The 19,879-nt window shown below is 42.0% G+C and overlaps 1 protein-coding gene across 1 annotated transcript in view; it reads right to left on the reverse strand.

Moving 5' to 3' along the window:
* The window catches only part of SBF1 (SET binding factor 1), a gene marked incomplete in the record, with an annotated part of 417,110 nt that overhangs the window by 184,242 nt on the left and 212,989 nt on the right, over positions 1-19,879 (reverse strand). The window contains 3 exon segments of the mRNA XM_078779651.1: positions 2,094-2,246; positions 11,515-11,583; positions 11,666-11,815. Coding sequence (XP_078635777.1) covers positions 2,094-2,246; positions 11,515-11,583; positions 11,666-11,815 — 372 coding nt within the window.

The raw sequence follows: 19,879 nt of genomic DNA on the forward strand, positions 1-19,879 counted from the left end.
ATTTGAGTTACGAGCTCGGTCACAGAACGAATTAAACTCGTAAGTCAAGGTTCCACTGTGTGTGTGTGTGTGTGTGTGTGTGTGTGTGTGTGTGTGTGTGTGTGTGTGTGTGTGTGTGTGTGTGTGTGTGTGTGTGTATATATATATATATATACATACATACATACATACATACACACACACACACACACACACACACACACACACACACACACACACACACACACACACACACACACACACACACACACACACACACACACACACATACACATATATATACATATGCACACACATATATACATATACACGTGCTTTTTGTCCTTTATGCCATCCCAAAAACAGTAAGTTTCCTGTTTGGCATGATTATCAATTTTGTTTGATTGCCAGACTGACAAACTGGATCAATTGCTTTACCGTGCTGTGCGCATGTGCACTTGAGGCGAGACTCGTACAAAGTTGTCAAATTCAGAGCTGAAGTACTGATAAACAAACTGTAGATTTTTGTTGTGATTCTTGCTCCGATTCGTGTTCAACAGTGTTCTAAATATAGAATTCAACTTCACCAAGTAGTTCCTCAATCATCGACTGTCGTCTGTCAGACAGAGTGAATCAATTGCTTAACTCCACTTTGCGCTCACCACGTGAGGTAAAGATGCGAGCAAAAACAGAGACAGAGTAAAGGTAGCTTCTTTTTTTTTCTTCCAGAAAACACCCTGACTGCAATACTGTGGATGGCAGCTTGAGGAATGACTCCCAGCCAACCGCATGGAGGGAAATAAAGCTCCACAGATTCGAAAGAGAGAATTGGTGTGGGAGGATGGCACATTGGCACAGGCTCCATGTCTGAAGAAAGGGTCTCAGTGTATGGAGCTGTTAAAACTAGTGGAAAGAGGGTGTGTGTGTGTGTGTGTGGGGGGGGGGGGGGGGGGGGGGGGGGGGGGAACTTAGATTCTACCGATAATACAAGAGGAAATAAAATGGTCAACACATCGGCTGTTACCAATAAGGCAAAAAGGTATCAAAATGAAACTACCAAGCAACACTAATTGTAGTTTTAATACGAAATCAGTAAATTAATTGAAGTCAGTTAAACTTTCGTGTGCTGTAAATTGTTTAAAAAAAAAATTAGACTTGAAAGAGAAAAATATTGCATGCGACATCTGGGCCATTTTCCCAATTTATAGTCTGCATCATCACATGTCGTTTTTTCTCTCTCGATTTGGGTGTGAATGCTGAGAGAGTGATCCGTGGATGGCAACTGCAGTTATTCAAATCCTGAACAGCTAAGTGAACTCCATTTTGATGACGTACCAAAACAAGTCATTCCCACATTTGAAAAGTGGCAACAGGGTCAAGAAATGAAAGTTATGTTTCCGCCAAACTCCGATCAATGTCCTATATTTACATGAGTAAAATTCCATAGCATAGTTCCAGCATTTGTCAATTATGTGGGAATCGGGGAAGAAGCGAGTGAAATTCCCAAGACCTGAAGTAACTCAAGTATGAACATCACTATTCTTGACCTTCCAACTTCTGCTTTCAATTCCCAACACCATCGTCATCGATGACATGCATGTATTGGCTCCTACAAGTCTGTGTCGTGGTTCTTGCAAAGCTGTTTCTTTAAAATTCCAAACACTGATGAGAGAGACAGCTTTACATGCAAAGCAATTCAAAACAGCTGATAAAATCCATAAACGACAAATCAAATAAAGAGACAAAAAAATTTTTGAACAAAGATTGATATGCCAAAAAAAACAAAGCTTTAAAGAAGTAATTTAATAAACAGACACTCGCTCGCGCTGTCACTTAAATTACTTCGGCAGAATATGAAAGCATGTTTTACAGTAACCATGCATTATTTGAGCAATACCTCAAGTACTTAGCATTTCCATCTCAGTTCAGAAGAAGCATATCCTTCTTTGAAACCTGGATGTTGCAGACAAAAAAATATTTCTACATGGACAACTTCTGTAAATGATGCCAGTCAAAATGATGCCACATTACCTACCCAATGCTCCGTGGCAGAATGAAAACTGGGCATTTATTGCGTTTCCATTCCGCATATCATCTCCAAAAATTGGCCTCACCTGTTGACGGCCATCAGCCATTGAGAGGTACAATGACTGAATGTGCTTTTGCACATCATCGTAGAAGGCTGCTTCCCAGAACTGTTGGTTTGTCCACACGACATGCTCCTGAATGCATGTATATGCAAACTGTGTCACGCCAGGACACAGCTTCTGGAAGGTGGACAGCAAGCAGGATGGTAGGTTAATACACGTGGTGTCAACAACCCTTCTGTCATATCAACGAAGCCAGCAGTGAAACAAAAACAAACAGTAAAATCTAGAAAAACAACAGGGACATTGTGATGATGGGCAACACCCCAAAGGCACAAAACATGTTATATTTAACAAGTACAAAGTGGTTAGTGCTTTCAACAAAATCCCATCAAGACAATAAATAAATATACACATATATATATATACATATATATAATAAAAAAACTGGAGTATCTGCCTGTCTATCCCCAAACTACACCCTCAGTTTTGGGGCAAGCCCGCCAAACCTCCTGTGGAACGTTTTGGGGTCCTAGCGGATGTTGTAAGGTAGGGAGGAGGTTTCAAAAAATCCTCAATAAAATTATGATTTTGAAATTAACTCGAAACAAACCTGCCACAAATCCAGAAGTGGACAGATGACGGCAATGAGCTGGTTTCAAAAATTCCTCAATAAAATTATGATTTTGAAATTAACTCGATACAAAACCTGACGGAGATCCAGAAGTGGACAGATGACGGCAATGAGCTGGTTTGATAATATCCCAATACAACCGTCATTTAAGACAGTATTTTGTTGAAGTATCAATTTATGATTGGAATGACATTTGGAATTGAGTGAATAAAATTACAATTTTGAATTCGTAATTGTATTCACCTAAACTAAATTGAACCCTGGTGTTGGGCTAGCGGCTAGGGTGCCGGCTTAGGATCCTAGGATCCTGGGTTCGAATCCCGGTCATCGCTGAATTAACGCCAGGGGGTTGACTCAGCCTGTCATCCTTCCGAGGTCGGCTAATTGAGTACCAGTTCACTGTAATTCCCTGTTTGTCGTTAAAGGCGGCAAAAAGGGTTGGCGTCAGGAAGGGCATCCGGCCGTAAAACATTGCTTCAAAAAGGGGACCAAAAAACAACAACAACCACGGTTCCCGAAAAAGGCCAACCCCCACTTTGCAGTAAAAATGGCCTCTAAAGGTAGTTATTTTTTTATATATATTTTATTCACCAAAACGTACAGAACTACTTTACATCCGGATTTAAATAATTGTTTATGTCACGAATGTTGGTAAAAGTTTATTTCTTATATTAATGCTAATTAATTTGTGATTGGAGTTATGCTGTTTGGAATGAAAATAGAGATATGAGTTCAAGTGAATGACGAAATGCCGTGACATTTTCTACTTTCTAAGCGTGACATTCGCGGATCGCCATATGTAGATTCGCCATTGACTGGGTATGGAACCATTCAAACAGGTCATGCAAGTCCTTCATGAACCTGCCAGCCATGCTTGATGTTCGACTACAGGTGGCACAGGATGTAGAATTTATTGGTTCCATGTTTCCCATTCGTCGTTTTTTTTAACCTAAGTCTTTCACGAACCTGCTGTCCATGTCTGACTTGTGACTGAAGGTGCCACAGGAACAGGAATGTGGAATTTATTGGTTTCATGCTTTAGCATTCACCGTTTCTGCATTGTCTGTTTGCTTATGGCCTCCCATAATGAGTATCTGAAAAAGGAAGAAGATTTTTTTGCCGAAATAACCGACTAGGCTTTCAGTCACAATTGTATGGAAGACTCACTGCGTTGCCCTGATGAAGCCCCAATAAGGGCGAAACCAGGTCAGTAACTGAGTTTTGCATACAATTGTGACAGTATCTGAATTAACATCTATAAAATGACACACTGCTAGATAGTTCCTCTGGAGCTTGGCAGACAAGGCGGACACACGTGGCGGTGACTTCACGGCATTCGCTCATTAGTTTGGAGCACTAAATTATATATAATTTAGTATATAATTATATATATATATATATATATATATATATATATATATATATATATATATATATATGTATATATGTATATATATATATGTATATATGTATATATATATATATATATATGTATGTGTATATATATATATATATATATATATATATATATATATATATATATATATATATATATATATATATATATATATATATATATATATATATATATATATATATATATGTATATATGTATATTGTGATTCTGTTTCTGAGTTTATTGTTTTGGATTGAACAAAGTAATGAACGACCAACTCCTTTTTGGTATTGCACCCTCTGCCATCTCTCCCAGGTTTCTGAAGGGTACAAACGGTCAGCCAGTAACCCTCTTTTGGTTAAACTCCTAAAATTCAGGCTCAGTGTTCACCTCCACTCATTTGTTCCTCTTTTCTCTCACCTGCAGAGGCAACTTCCTCAGACTGTGCAGTCCCATTCTTCCCTCCAGGTCTGCAAGACAGCTATTCAACCCACTACCACAGGTATTCAACTCCATCCATACTCATGATCTCTTCTACTGAAAATGATCCCATTCGCATGCACTCCTTTTTTCAGCTCTTCCATGAGCCTCAATCATGTATGCCAAAAAAAGAGAAAATCCATATAATATCACAAATGTGAATGTTCAAAGGTTGCTACCCTGGGTCAAAATCAAATGAGAAACCAGCCCCCCACTCAACTCTGACAATGTCTCCGCTCACCCTCCTGAACCCCTCTCCGCACCCTGCCCCCTCAAACTTTATCTCTTATGGGACTTGTGTTCAACTTCTAATCACCACATTGTCCAAGGACAATGTTCACAAGCAATGTCAATTTGTTTGCTTTCCTGGCGCACTTGTTTGGAAGAGGAAGAATGAGGGAAGTGATTCCCAAATTGTCATGCATGTAAATAAAAGTAAAACCTGTGAAGGTAAATAAAAGTGAAGAGGTAAAACCTCAACAATATTTTTAGCATGTAAATTAGAATGGAATTGGTTTTTTTAAGCAATGGATTCCTTTAATGGTCCTAGTTTGGCTTTGTCTGCAATGGCTAATGGTTCTAAGGACCGAAACAAAGTCCATTCTTAGATTAACAGTACATAAGGTGTAAAAAATAAAAGCGATAAAATGGGTTTATATACGAGAGTGAGATAGAACATAAAATCAATGGAAATAAAATGGTAAATGGATATTGGCTGGACTGGTAGGTCGCTTGGGTAGGGATGGGTGATTCTACACTTGCAGTGATTGTGATGTCAGCGAGAGAGTCTCTTCAAAAAGTAAATATGCTGTCAGTGTTAGTTCGTTCCTCACCACACAAAAAGGTCTTCATTTCCAACCCCCACCTCCCTCCTGAAACCAGTGTAAAAAAAATTCACACAACACACACATGCACGTGATATATTATAAACAACACCTGCGTGATGTACCTGTGCCTGCTGCAGTTCTCCCCATTACTCATTCCCTCCCACACACCTCTCATCCTCACCCCAGTAAAAGCAAGTCGATAGATCGATAGTTTGAATCGGTGGCGTTGAAAGAGCACAGGCATGTTGGGCAAATGGCTTCCGCCCATGTAAAAAAAGTTCCTTGAACCACATTTCGACCTTGTTCAAATTTCATTCTGTTAGTGCACAAGAGCTCGATGAAACCGTTTAATTGGTCTTGTACGAAAGAAGCAGGACAAACTACTTATCTATCCCAATAGTCAGTGATTGCCCAACAGTATTCAGCAGTGCACACAAGTGGTGGCAGCTGTTGCAACAGAGGGTGGCCTGTTTGTGGCTAATCATTTTACGCCAAATGCCAACATCGCCACAAGGCATCTGTGTGGTTAATTTTGTCAAGCCATCTGGCAGGTCAAATCACTGAGCTCAAAAGGATCTACCACAGAAAAATATGTTGCAGGCCTGAAGCATCCAGCAGAGGGCAGATCACTACAAGCAAAATGATTTTGAGAACATCATCCCGACTATTTAAACTCTTCACTTGTAGTTCTCTTTTGCTTGTAATTTGAGTCCCATTGATATTATATTATATAATTATAATATTACATTATATAATATAATATTACATTATATAATATAATATTACATTATATTATATTATATTATATTATATTATATTATATTATATTATATTATATATCTATATATATAAAAGAAAGTTTTTGTTTGTTTGTCTGCACGTGCTAATCTCCTGAACGGTGAAAGATAGGAGGAAACCTCGAAAACAAAAAACGTCGGGACGGGCCCCGGGAAGATTATAGGCGAGGTGGCGAGGCCGGTCGAGGCCCACCTCGGCCGGGCTGGGCCCATTTCGCAATTAAAAGCTGAGCTGAATTATAGTGGTCAATCTTCTACGGCCGCGAGTAAAAGCTGAATTATAGTAGTAAATTCATTCAAAAAGAACCCGGGCAACGCCGGGTGCTTTCGGCTAGTACATCATAATCGAAGAAATTAAATAAGAAGATGTTGCCAACATCAATTAAATATGATGTTGCCTTGATTTCTTAACTACGCGCACAGACAAAGCGAACTCAAACGGACCGCCGATTTCGACAACGGCAGCAGTTTTGGTCCCTTGATTAATGGGTTGTTTGTTTTAATGTTTATTGCTTAACGATATACCATTTAAATTACATATTTGAGAATATACATTCAATATTATATTACCTGCTATATTTTATATAGTTGCATTTAATATGGGTATATATTTTGAGAGAAACTAAACACACCAACCACCCAAAGCAGCCAATACACCGTCAATATCCGTGTTCAAGGTGCGTTTCACCTACTGCGCACAGCAGCTATGATAAATTAATTTCCATTATCGCTATCACGACAGCAAATGTAAAGCACGATTATCGTCCCATCGCTATTATCGCCCAGTACGGATGGATATATGGATGGATGCGGTTTTGAGAACCCACACTTATAAATATGACATAATTAAAGGTTAAAGGTAGCACCCCATAGATAGGCCACAAGCAACACGTAGGTCACCATAGGACTTCAGTTATTTCATTAGTATGTGTATAGATAAGGCCATGTTTCCAATAGTTGAATCTGTGTTGTGTCAATCAAATAAGGAGTAGGCCCCATTCCATTCATTTTGCCAGCCTCCCTCTCCAAGCGACGCCATTACGCGCCCTCTGGCTGTACCCCACGGCCCTCCCAATTGTTACGCGCCTTGCCAGCAGCCTTCGCTGCCCATGAGCTCGCTCAATGCCACCATAAGCCACGAGGTAAAGCCCGAGAAAGGGGGCGGAGCGCCAAGAAGAAGGTGTGGCCACGTCACCCACCATCAGGGCGTGGCCGGTAAGCGATGATCAGCCAACCAGGGCTGAGGTAAGATCGCCTGATAGGCGTGGCTTTTGGGCTGGCGGAGTGATCGCTGCTCGAGTTATAAAAGCGCGAACGCAAAGCCCTTTCACAGGACTGTACAAGACTTACTCACTGGCGCTGATTAAAGAAGAACTTACCCAGAGAACTCGCGAGTATAAGGACTGGTTGGAAATGTGCATCGAGAAGGACTTATGAGATATATATGCATATTAGAGTATATATATATGTATATATATGTATGTATATTAGAGAGGTACCCATGCTACGCATGGTCCCTTGATTCCTACTCCTGCTACGCATGGGTGGGAGGCTGAGAGCAAGCATACAATTTGGAAATGGCAAAAGCTAAACAATGAACCAATACATTCCACATTCCTGTGCCACCTTCAGTCGAACATCAGGCATTGACATCCGGTTCATGAAGGACTTGGGCAATTAAATAATAATTTTTTTTTTAAAACCCCACAGCAGATTAATGTTTCTACATGCAGTCAATAGCAAAACTGCAAATGGTGAATCCACGAATATCAAGGGTGTCCCTCATCCTGGATTTAGGTCGTGCTACCAGAAGAGTTTGATGGTGGACATTATGAGCAATGCAGAAAGCTGGGGGGAAACAAAGCACGGAAAGAGCAGAGGGTGCAAGACCAGAAAGAAGGTGGTAGATATTGCGCATTCCGCATGGCACGCCCAAGGCGCAACATGGCAAATCATTATTTGCACTTCCCAAAATTAACTCCCTTCTATCCATATTGAGAATGTAACCTCCTTAATCAACCTGTCCTCACAATGTTATTCCATTTTCTGCATTGTACCTGGTTTGATTTGCTCTAGTCTGAGCCTAATTTCAGTAAGTACTCGATGTTGAGTAAAATCAAAGTGCCCAAAGACTGCCAAAACCCAAAGTTTTAGTCTTTTGAATGAGACCAACCAAAACCACACTGTCAACTTGCCAACCATATGGCATGGAAATACAAGGAACTTTAACACAATATTGGGAAGGAGAACAGTGGGGCAGGGACAAGGACATCACCAGAAAAAAAAAGTTTTTTTATCTGAAACAATCATAATTAGGGGCTGGGGTTAGGAGGCTGAGGTTAAACGAAATTTACATCCCTGGCTTTTTTAAGAGACCCACTCAAAGGCATTGCACAATCACTACATGTGAAGACAATCACCCATCCATAACCAAGGTGCCCAACAGTATATGCATATGTAACCGTGGTCACATTCTGGACCCTGTCTGCTCTACTGGATTAATTTTGCACCATCTCTCTGGCTCCGACCTCACCCTCTCTGACCACTTAGCCATCACTATGACCATCAACATCCCCACCCCAGCACCAAGGCATTATCGCACTATCAACTTCTGTAAGCTAAACGCTCTTTCACCTACCTCATTCTCATCCACCCTCTCTGAAAAAATGTCCACTTCTCCCTTTGTTGACCTCCACACCGCTTCTGACCTCACTGACTACTACAACCACACTCTCTCCTCCTGCCTTGACCAGCTTGCGCCTATAAAAACCAAAACAGTTTCTTTCACCCATTCTGCTCCCTGGTTTACCCCTGAACTCCGCCTGATGAAAACTCGTGCTCACCAACTTGAAAGACTCTGCAATAAAACAGGTCTCACAGTTCACTCCCAAGCCTACAAGGACCACCTACAACACTACAAAGATGCCCTCTCCCGCGTCCGCTCCGCCTACTACTCTCAAATTATCCACTCTGGCTCCGGAAACCCAAAAGCACTCTTCTCTACAATAAACAAACTCCTCAGCCCCCTGAACACCACCACCCAGTCATTCACAGTAGACAACTGCATCTCCTTCCTTTCATTCTTCCAATGCAAAATTGACAACATCTACAACAGCTTAACCACCACCGCACCCGCTCCCCCTCAAACCACCTGCCCCCCCTTATCCTGCCAACCCCTGTCTCAATTCTCCCCAGTCTCCCCTCCTGACCTCTCTGAACTCCTCATAGGAATGAAAACTGCCACCTGCACTCTTGACCCCATCCCCTCCAGCTTTGTCAAGGCCTCCCTTCCTGCTCTCTCTCCACTTATCACTGCAACAATAAACTCCTCCCTGTCTACAGGCATCGTCCCACCATCCCTCAAAATTGCTGCTGTTACCCCCATTCAGAAAAAACCTGGACTCAACCCTGACACCCTAAATAACTTCAGACCCATCTCCAACCTACCCTTTCTGTCAAAAGTTTTGGAACGCGCTGTAGCCACTCAACTCAAACATCACCTCTCTGCCAATAACCTGTATGAAACATTCCAATCCGGATTCCGCTCCAACCACAGTACTGAAACTGCTCTCCTCAAAATCACCAACGACCTTCTCCTCTCCTCTGACGCTGGCAACCTCAACATTCTCATCCTCCTCGACCTCAGCGCCGCCTTTGACACCATCAATCACACCATCCTCCTCACCCGACTTGAAACCACCTTTAACATTACCGGCACTGCCCTCTCTTGGATCAAATCATACCTCTCTGACAGAAGCCAGTTCATCTCCATCAATAACTGCAAATCCCCCACTGCTCCCCTCCCCCAAGGTGTCCCCCAAGGTTCAGTTCTTGGTCCCCTCCTCTTCATCCTGTACCTGTCCCCCCTTGGTCACTTAATCCGCCGTCATGGTCTCCAATTCCACTGCTTCGCCGATGACATCCAGCTTTTCATCTCCACCAAGCCCATCTCCACCGCCACCCACTCTATCCTGACAAACTGCATCACTGAAATAAAATCCTGGCTTCAAATCAACTTCCTCAAACTTAACTATGATAAATCTGAAATAATAATCATTGGCCCAAAAACGCTCACCAAATCCACCCATAACTTTGCCCTCAACATCGACGGTTTCCCAGTATCTACCTCCCCTCACATCCGGAATCTTGGCATCATCTTTGACCAAACCCTCTCCGACAAATACACTAAACAGATCACAAAGACAGCCTTCTTTCACCTGAAAAACATCGCCCGTCTCCGTCCATCCCTCTCCTCCACGGCTGCAGAAACCCTCATCCACGCCTTCATCACCTCCCGTCTGGACTACTGCAACAGCCTCCTCTATGGTTCACCCTCAATAATCACCAATAAACTCCAATACATTCAGAACTCCGCTGCCCGTCTACTCACCCATTCCCGGACCCGTGACCACATCACCCCCGTCCTTTACAAGCTTCACTGGCTCCCCATCCCCCAGAGAATCCAGTACAAAATCCTCCTCTTGACCTACAAAGCCCTCCATAACCTGGCCCCATCCTACCTGGCTGACCTCCTCTCCAGACACACTCCCACCCACAACCTCCGCTCTGCTGGTACCAACCTCCTGACCCCCCCCCCCCACCCCCCCATCCGGACCAAATTCAGATCCTGGGGGGACAGGGCCTTCTCCATCGCTGCTCCCACCCTCTGGAACTCACTACCTCACACCATCAGAGACTCCTCCTCACTCACCACATTCAAAACATCAGACCCACCTGTTCAACACTGCATTCAACATTCAACCCACAGCATTTAACCCCTGACTATCTCTTCTCCTTCTCCTTCCTTTTGCTTTGATTATTTACCTATTGATTTTTGTCTTTTTGCACTTGTTTTTTTTACTCTGTCAAAGCGTCTTTGGGCTTCTTGAAAAGCGCTATATAAAATAAATGTATTATTATTATTATGTATAGGTGTGGTCCATGTACTCTTATCCCAGTGCCTCTAAATACCTCATCTCAGTCAAAATATATCTACCGTTTCTACTGACACTAACTTTTCAGGAAACCATTCCATGCATTGAAAAACTCTCTGAATGAAGGGCCCCTGCCTTACTGCCATTATAATCGTCTTCACTCAAAGACTGTAATGTGAGCCCCTGGTCCAGTCTCTATTCTGCTGAAAAACTCTTCAGAAACAATTGTCCACACCCTTCATTATCTTAAACATAAATGAGGTAAAAATCATTTTGGTCAGCAATATGACAATGAGCAAGTTCACAAAAAATATTTTACACCATGTGACCGAGCAACCACAGGTTCCAAATTATTCCCACTATAAATTAATTATCCTTACCCTGCAAAATGTAGTCGCCAGAGGAAGTAGTGCGCTCACCACACTGTGCTCATCAAGGGGTGTGCAGTCCTGCCAAAGAACAGTCTCTGTGGTTAAGGCGACCCTTACTTGAAGTGTTGTGAATGAGGTACCTTCTGTGAGAGACCAATACCTGCAGAGCGCAGTTCATCATACGCACGACGTAGTCAAATTGTTGATGGTCAAGAACAGCACGGTTCTGCTGTGCGTAAGAGCCCAGCTCCTGCACGAGGCACTGCCGGGCAGCTCGTCCTTTTAAGGCACGCAATACGGCAGGCAGGGTCTGAAAAATGAGCCACGTAAGGGTATAGAATTAATTTTAAATGAAGGCTTCATAATCATTGATACAATTCAAGAACTACAATTAAAAGGGATTTTTGCTATTTTCTAATAGAAAGCCTACACAAACAACGTTTTGTGGTCAACTATCTTGTGACTTTTAGATATTTTTGCTATCTGATAAAACGTGGGCTGGCATGACAGCTTAAAAGCTGCACGTTTGCCTTTTCGCTATCTGGATTTCATTCCCAATTCGACGAGAAATTCACTCTGGTGTTTTGCAGGTGTCAGGTTGCATCGAGTATGCCATCCATCAGATAGCCATTCATCTGACGGCCCATCTGACAACAGCTATTGCTGGTGGTCATTTAAAATTTCAAGTTGTCTTTTGCAAATATTGAGTGGTCACCACCACCTGGACAGATCCAAATTGTTGCTCAAAACAGCTCCAGTCAAGCATCAGGCCTGGCCAGCCAGTTCGTAAAGACTTGGGCCAATATTAAATGCCTTGAGCCACCTGCTCAAAAATTATTGGGAAATAGCATGTCATCACAATAATGCCATCCAATAATAATCCGATGTTGGCTGCCATGAAATGCGATAAATATTGCATTTCAAAGATTGCTGAACAATTGCACAATATATATATATATATATATATATAAACGTGTAGATGTGTACACGTACACACATATATACACACACACACACACACACACACGTCAGAACCAAGGACGAGAGAATTTCCCCAGAATTGGAATATCGGCATGCAGTATTTTAGTCTGACATTTAATACCGAACACCACCTCCCTCGCACCTCTCCTCAGACCCCCAAGAGGATTTTTTTTTTTTAACCACCTAAAACATTCACGTGCACCTCAACCCCCCCCCCCCCCCCCACCCCATCGTATCAGACAGACAATCAATCAGACTTGCTTGAAGAGTTGCGACAGTCCATCAATGTAAATGGATAAACAGACTTGTAATACTCAGACAGACAGGTTCAAAAGCGACAGTGGTTTAAAAAAATAAAAATAAAAAAACTTTTAAATAATCCAGTTCACATGTTTAACAGGAAATGTACAGACCGAAAACTTAATGGTTTCAACACATTAATTCCGAAGATGTTCAAGTTCAACAAACGAGTGTTTTTCAGTTTCCCATACAGTTCCTTTTGTGAACTCTTCAAGTCCAAGAGTTTCTTATTTGATGATCGCAGTTTATTTGATTTCACCGTGAAGGTGACTTGCCTTGTAATTGTCATTCTTCAAACTAACCAGACTCAGTGGCATAACAGCTAGTGCATCCGTTCTGAGTTTGGGAAGTTGGCAGGGTTCAAACCCCCGGCCGAGTCATACCAAAGACTTTAAAAATGGTGCGTGCTGATTCTTTGCTCGACGCTCAGAATGGAAAAGGATAAAGAACGGGCAAAGAACCATGGGCTGGCAACACTAACGCAGACTTTGATGGGCCTAATGGCCTCCTGTTCTGAAGTTCTTTGTAAGGGAACTCATATTTATTTATTATGCAAACTCATCTGTAGTTTTGCTCCAGAGCCTATAAATTTTGGTGGAGATGTATATTTGCCTTCATCACTTCAATCACTACCTGTGCTTTTTTTTCCTTATTATTCTTCTGTTTTATTTCATCTTCTTTTTGTTGATTTTGTTCATCATGGTGAGTAGGGTGGGTACCTTTGTTTGGAACATGCTGCAGACAGGAGGTGGCTCTTCGTGATCACAACAATAAATAAATGCAATAAAACAGTCACAGATATGTCACAGTCAGACAGTCACAGAGGCAACACACCACGATACATATGATATTGGCAACCGTATGTCAGAGCACTTTCACACTGATTACAAGCAAATTTTCACTGGGTATTTTACTACAGAAAAAGGGAATTCCCCTGCATGTTTTTCCGTAGTTGGATTGAAGTTTTTTTCGTTTCTATTTTTTTTGCCGGCATTCCAGAAATTCCATGACCCTTATGAACTCTGCACGTGGATATAGACAGATACAGACAGTCAAAGACACGGATGAGACGGAGACGAAAAATAGAGTCAGAGACAGAGATACAGTGAGAGACAAACACAGAGATAGAGAAGACATACAATCATAGTCGCAGACATACACAGACATACAGTCAGAGACAGAAACAGACATACAGTCAGAGACAGAAAAGACAGTGAGAGTCAGAAACAGAAAAGACAGTGAGAGACATAGACAGACACAAAGTCAGAGTGAGAGACATGGTCAGAGCAGAAAAGACATACAGTCAGAGACAGAGACATGGTGAGAGACAGAAACAGACAGAGCCAGAAACAGACATACAGAGACAGAAACGCCATACAAGACAGAAAAGACAGACAGACAGAGGACACGGTCAGAAACAGAAAACTCATTTCCTAATGGTCTAATGTTACCAATAAACTCAGCTCATCAGGGAGCAATTAAGAGAGATAAAGACCAGAGCACACAATGACATCCATGTCCAATGACGAACAACGGAATATAATGAACCAGCACCATTAAATTGGTAAGGCGCACAGCAAGAAAGACCTGATCAACGTTGAAAGCGCCAGCAGCAACAACAAAAATGGCCTCTTCGCAATGTTCCTGTCACTTTTATGTAACGTTGTTGGTTGAATAAATCAGCTCTGATCAGATATCTCAGTATTTTAGTTCCCAAGCAGAGGATACAGTGGAGACATTTGGGGTTAGGGGACATCTAAATTTGCTTTTGTCTGCCTGTTCCCCTCCACCACTCTGTCAATGTGTTAACCCTTTGCCATGCAACCTTTCCATAACACTCGACTCCATATGTCGACTCGACACTCCAATGAAGTCTTGGAGTAAAGTCTTAAATTGGAAAAATGAAAACAAAAATAGTGAAGAGATAGGAGAGAGAAAAGGAAGGAAGGAGTGTGTGAGATGTGAGAAAGAAGGGAAACTGGTTGAGACGAGATAGGACTAAGTGAAAGAGAGGCAAGGAAGATATATCGGGCACACAGCTCAGAGAGGGTGAGGAGGAGGAGGGAGCAGGGAAAAAAAATTCCACATTTACTGTGTACACAATAAATAGTTGGCCCCTTTGTCATTATACTAATGGAGTGTGTGCAAAGCACTTTGCTGAATATGTACACAATGGAAATAACTGAAAACACAAGCGTTGCATATATGTGACTCACAAAAGAGGAGTAATTGCAACTCAGTGAATTGCTACTTCCTGCATTAACCCTAGGATGCATCGCTCGTGGGTATTTTATGGGCAACAGGGACCATTGGACCAGAGCCATTAACCCGAGGGTTAACTAGAACAGCACACGGTAGTTAAATCGCTACACCCTCCATCGTGTGACTCTTAGTCTCCCTGTCAAGTTTGGTTGAGATTGGATAAGCAATGCCCGAATATATCACGGTCAAAAATCGTCACGCACACACCAAATTCCATATTTTAGTACCATGGCCAATGATCCTATAGCTGGCTATTCTGCTGAAAAACCTCTGCACTCATTTTGTCTATTCCCTTCATTTTCCTGAACAACTCAATTAACTTCCCTCATAATCACTTATTTCTAATGTATAAAGTCCTGGTTCATTCAGGAGCTCCACATAGCTTAGTCTAGCGAGCCCTGGAATCAATCTCGTAGGCCTACGCTGAGCCCTCTCAATGGCAGTGGCTCTGTCCTTCATCAGATGTGGTGACAAAGACCGTACTCAATATTTCAGATGAGACCTTACCAAATTCCTTTCGCATTAACAACTTATTTTGATTTATAATTCATCCCCCTATTAATACATCCTCAAACCCTATTAGCTTTACCTATAGCTGCCAGAGACAAACAGTACGAGCACACCTGCATTTTTATAGGCTATGTACTGATGTATGTGACGCTTTGCCTGGATGACAATGAACCACAGTGCAAGTCATAAGCACGTGACTGCACTCTGGTGCAGTTCATTTCCTGACAATAAAGGGTTGCTATTCCTGTAGTGTTTGCCTTTAAAAGCGTTTTCCATCATTACATCCAACACTGAATATGCAACATGCTGTTTTGATTTTACTATAATTTCTGCCCCCCCCAACCCCCCCTCCCCCTTGGGCAATGATAGAATCAAGGGGTGCATTAACAAGTAACCATTTGCTTTATGAAACAAAGCATGCAATGTACACACTTGAAGAATGTGAAGATGAAGAGCTGCCAAAGTTCAGTCTTCAGATGCTTCCAGCCTCACCATAATTCTGGTGTGCCATAAAGAGTGCCATTATAAGAGAACTAAAACTTTCAACCTTGTTACAACAGATGGTAAAGCAAAATACGCCTCTAAAAGCTCCATTTGTGGCATCTGGGGCACACTTCTCGCCATGCTGGTTGGTGAAGGCAGTTTAAATATTTGAGGGAAAAAATTGTTTGCAAGAAAAAGTTTTCTTGTCATCAAGGCACGCAAACACTATTCCAACCACAAAATGTCAGCAACTGGGTGTAACATTGTTACGTTGCAGGGGGTACACAAATTAGGCAGCATGCTCAGTTCATGTGGTTTGCATAGGTTGGAACATTTTCTGTAACCAGGGAACCATAAGAGTAAAGTTGTCCTGTTCTTGTGTATGCCATGAGGGGTGGTATAGTTGACATGGTGATTAGCGTCGTTAAGTGTATTTATCTTTTCTTCATTTGTGTCAGTCTATCTGTCATCTCAGGATTCTACATTTGAGTTTTGTTGTGGTTTCTTTAAATGGAGATGGATATAAAATGGATTTTTTTGGATCTATTTAAATGGATTTAAATGGATTTAAATGTTTAAATGGTTTTCTTTCAAAATGGAGAAGATTGTCATGGGGACCGCAAGGCTAACCCCCGCTCTAGCAGGGAAAATGGCCTTAAAATGCATGTTGTGTGTTTGCTGTTGTGGTTTCTTGAAATAAACCTGATATTTCTTAAGTTTACTTGTCACCTGATTCGCACCATTCTCACACATGGGCAAACTGTCAGCCTGCGTTTAGGGAAATCCCTGGGGGAGAGTAAAGTGGAAAAGTGAATTCACTTTAAGAGACCGGGTGGGATTTAGTTCATGACCGGGTGTTGAAAAGGTGGTGGGGGGCTCGTTATCCACTCAAACGTGATTCCCTTTGATTTGGCCATTCTCAAAGCATTCACATGCAAGAGGAAGACAGGGCACAGAGGAAAAAAAGGAAGACAAGGCACCAAGGGTCTGTCAACACATAGTGCCTTGTGCTGTGTGACGTCTGCCAATCTGTTCTGTCATCATCCTACGGGTGACATCTGCTCGAGTTTGCAAGCACCAGCACAGATCGAGGACAGATCTCCTGCAGAAATTGCAAATTCTGAACAAGGGAGGGGAATGGGGGCAGCCGGGCAAATGCCAGAGTATCCCGGCCTGTATGATCTGTCCCTGCTTTTCAACACGTTATTTTGCACCCCAAATCATCCTCTTTCATCCCAGGGTTGAGTTTTTATTTCTAGCCGGCGAAGCCGGTGTTGTGAATGAACATGTACGTATTATGTTGAAAAGCCAGATTTTGCTGGATCCTTTGAGAATTTCGAAGCTTTGACGCACCAAATTGCTCCATGGAGGCCGCCATCTTGCGGATGCGGAAGTATGCATAAAAATTGCGAAAAAGTTCAATATGAGTTTGTTTCACCCGTCTTTTTTTGATTCACAATCTTATGCACCTCTAATTTGTAATTAAAATACTTTAAGACCAACCTCGTTCTCCGGGCCCGCACGGGCCCTGGTTATCTTCAACGAAAATATTCACCAAACACCGGAACCAATGAGATTCGAGCATTTGAAAAAATATTTCAAAAAAGCTTATTACCGCATTTCGGATGCTGAAAACGGCGTCAAATATTCTAAAATTGACGAAGAATTATTTTTTAGAAATCTCGCGGCCGTAGGGGATAGTTTTTCACGGCCGGAAATATCCGAAGTTGAGACGGAATTCACCGAATTAATCAAGAAGTAAATTTTATAAATTTTAATCTCATCCAGAATGCAAATAGTGTCATTTTAGGTCTGAATTTTACCAAGTCTTACCAGGCAGGTACGGTACCTACTACACCTACCTACTACCAACTACCTAACCTACTGATGCCATAGTGATGGGTAAAATAGTGGTAAGAGGCTTTGGCTTCGCCGGCTCATTGCGGCTTTGCAGTCGGGTCATATTATTACTCATGACAATATGCAAGAGTAAGATTGCCGTACTGAATAGTTTTGTATCCTGCATGTCCTGCAAGGGCTTTCCATTGGCTATGTCACAGAGGTTAGAGAATGATATAATCACATATGCAGTGCTCATTATTGTTTTTGGTTTCATTTTTGCATCACAATTATTACTTGTTTAAATAATTTATATGGAAATGCTTTCTTTCGCACCGTTGGAGTAAATGAAACACAGCAAAAGTGGACACTTTATATTATAAACTGTCCCATGCTGAATAACTTTCAACTGTTCAAGGCCTCCTGGGCCTAACTGGAGTGCCCCCACATGACAATATTCAGTTTTTAAAGAACATTTTTCACAATCGTTTTTTTATAATTTTGCAAAATTATGAAGGAATATATAATGAGAAATAAATATTTGCAACTTAAGTATCTTTAACAAGAAAAGAAAGGTTTTGCGCTCCAAAAATCAAACAATCATGCATTTACACACACAAAGGTGAATAGCATCCATGGAGCCACACACAAATTAAGTCTTGTGTAAAACGTGGCTGGCTTAAGATATTAGGATCTTGAGCCCATCGTGCCGTTAAACAACACCAGGTGGGTTGACTCAGCCTGTCATCCTTCCGAGGTCGGCAAAAGGAGTACCAGCTTAATGGAAACACGGGGCACTGCATCAGCACCACAGCCGAGTTCCCAGAAATAATGCAACCAGCAGCCAGAGGCTGCAAAGAGAATCTATATATTGTTGCGGTTGAGGGTCGCCAATATGCCCAGTTCTTTCTTTCTGTCTCCTTTTCTATCTAATTTCCCCGGATGAATGGGGTACCTGTCTGTATTTCATTTACGGCCGGTTGTATAAAGGGTTATTTGAGTGCTAGGGGTAAGCCTGTTCTTGTATGACACTAAATTACTGTAGAAAATTTTCTGTACCTGCTTAATTTCACGTACCTGCTTAATACAAGATTTATTGTTTGCAAAACTTATCGATTGTCTCTTTCCTTCATTGGTTAGACACAGCATACATAATAAATAGACGTGAGGTTGTGCCCCACTTATTTGCTCCATTAGAAAAGGCAACACCCCACCTATGATTTCGCTTGGCCTTACGACAATAAGGTGGGAGGTGGGACGTTCAGAGCGCGGTTCCTCATCTGGGTGGGGATAAATCAATGGTAAGGCAATGCCAGTTGTGGAGCGGGGACTCTGCCAAACTTAGACTTTTCAGATGGCCTCCGTGACTGCCCAGCAACCCGTTGGGTCACGGAGTTATCCGTGGCTTTCGGCATCAGGGTCGGAGGTTGTGTGACGTGTCGGAGGTCGAGTAACAGGTAGAAGAAAGGCCACTCATGATGCAGTGACAGGCTCCTAACAATACAATGGAGCAAGCGTATGTATGTATCATCTACTCCTCCGAGAGGATTTGCCTGAAGAAGCTGAATTTTTCAGGGATTCATGAGGGCATCTTGAAGTTGGGTGTGTGCAACTTTCGTTTGATTCCATCAAGTTTTGAGAATTTTTTTTTTCCCATCTTGGCATTTTCTTCCTTTAGGGGAAGGGTGGGTGCAATTGGAATTATCCCAGCTGTATAACCACAATGTTTTATACGTATATGCACATGAGCAGTACGCATGTTTTTGCTTCATATACGCACCCCGGGTTAATTTTATTTTCAGGAGCAATCAAGGCAGCAATCCGTTGCCTATACACTGCATAAATAAAGGGATGTGTCAGAAGAAAGTGTTGATGCTTGGAACAATATAGCTAGTAGGGAGGGTACTCTGCTATGGTATTAATTAATCATAAAAATAATAGCATGACCCCTTTAGCGCATTCCGTAGGGAGCGGGTGCTTCCAGCAATAATAATAATAA

Source organism: Myxine glutinosa, chromosome 1 (assembly GCF_964187855.1).
Source record: "Myxine glutinosa chromosome 1, kmMyxGlut1.1, whole genome shotgun sequence".
Taxonomy (NCBI): Eukaryota; Metazoa; Chordata; class Myxini; order Myxiniformes; family Myxinidae; genus Myxine; species Myxine glutinosa.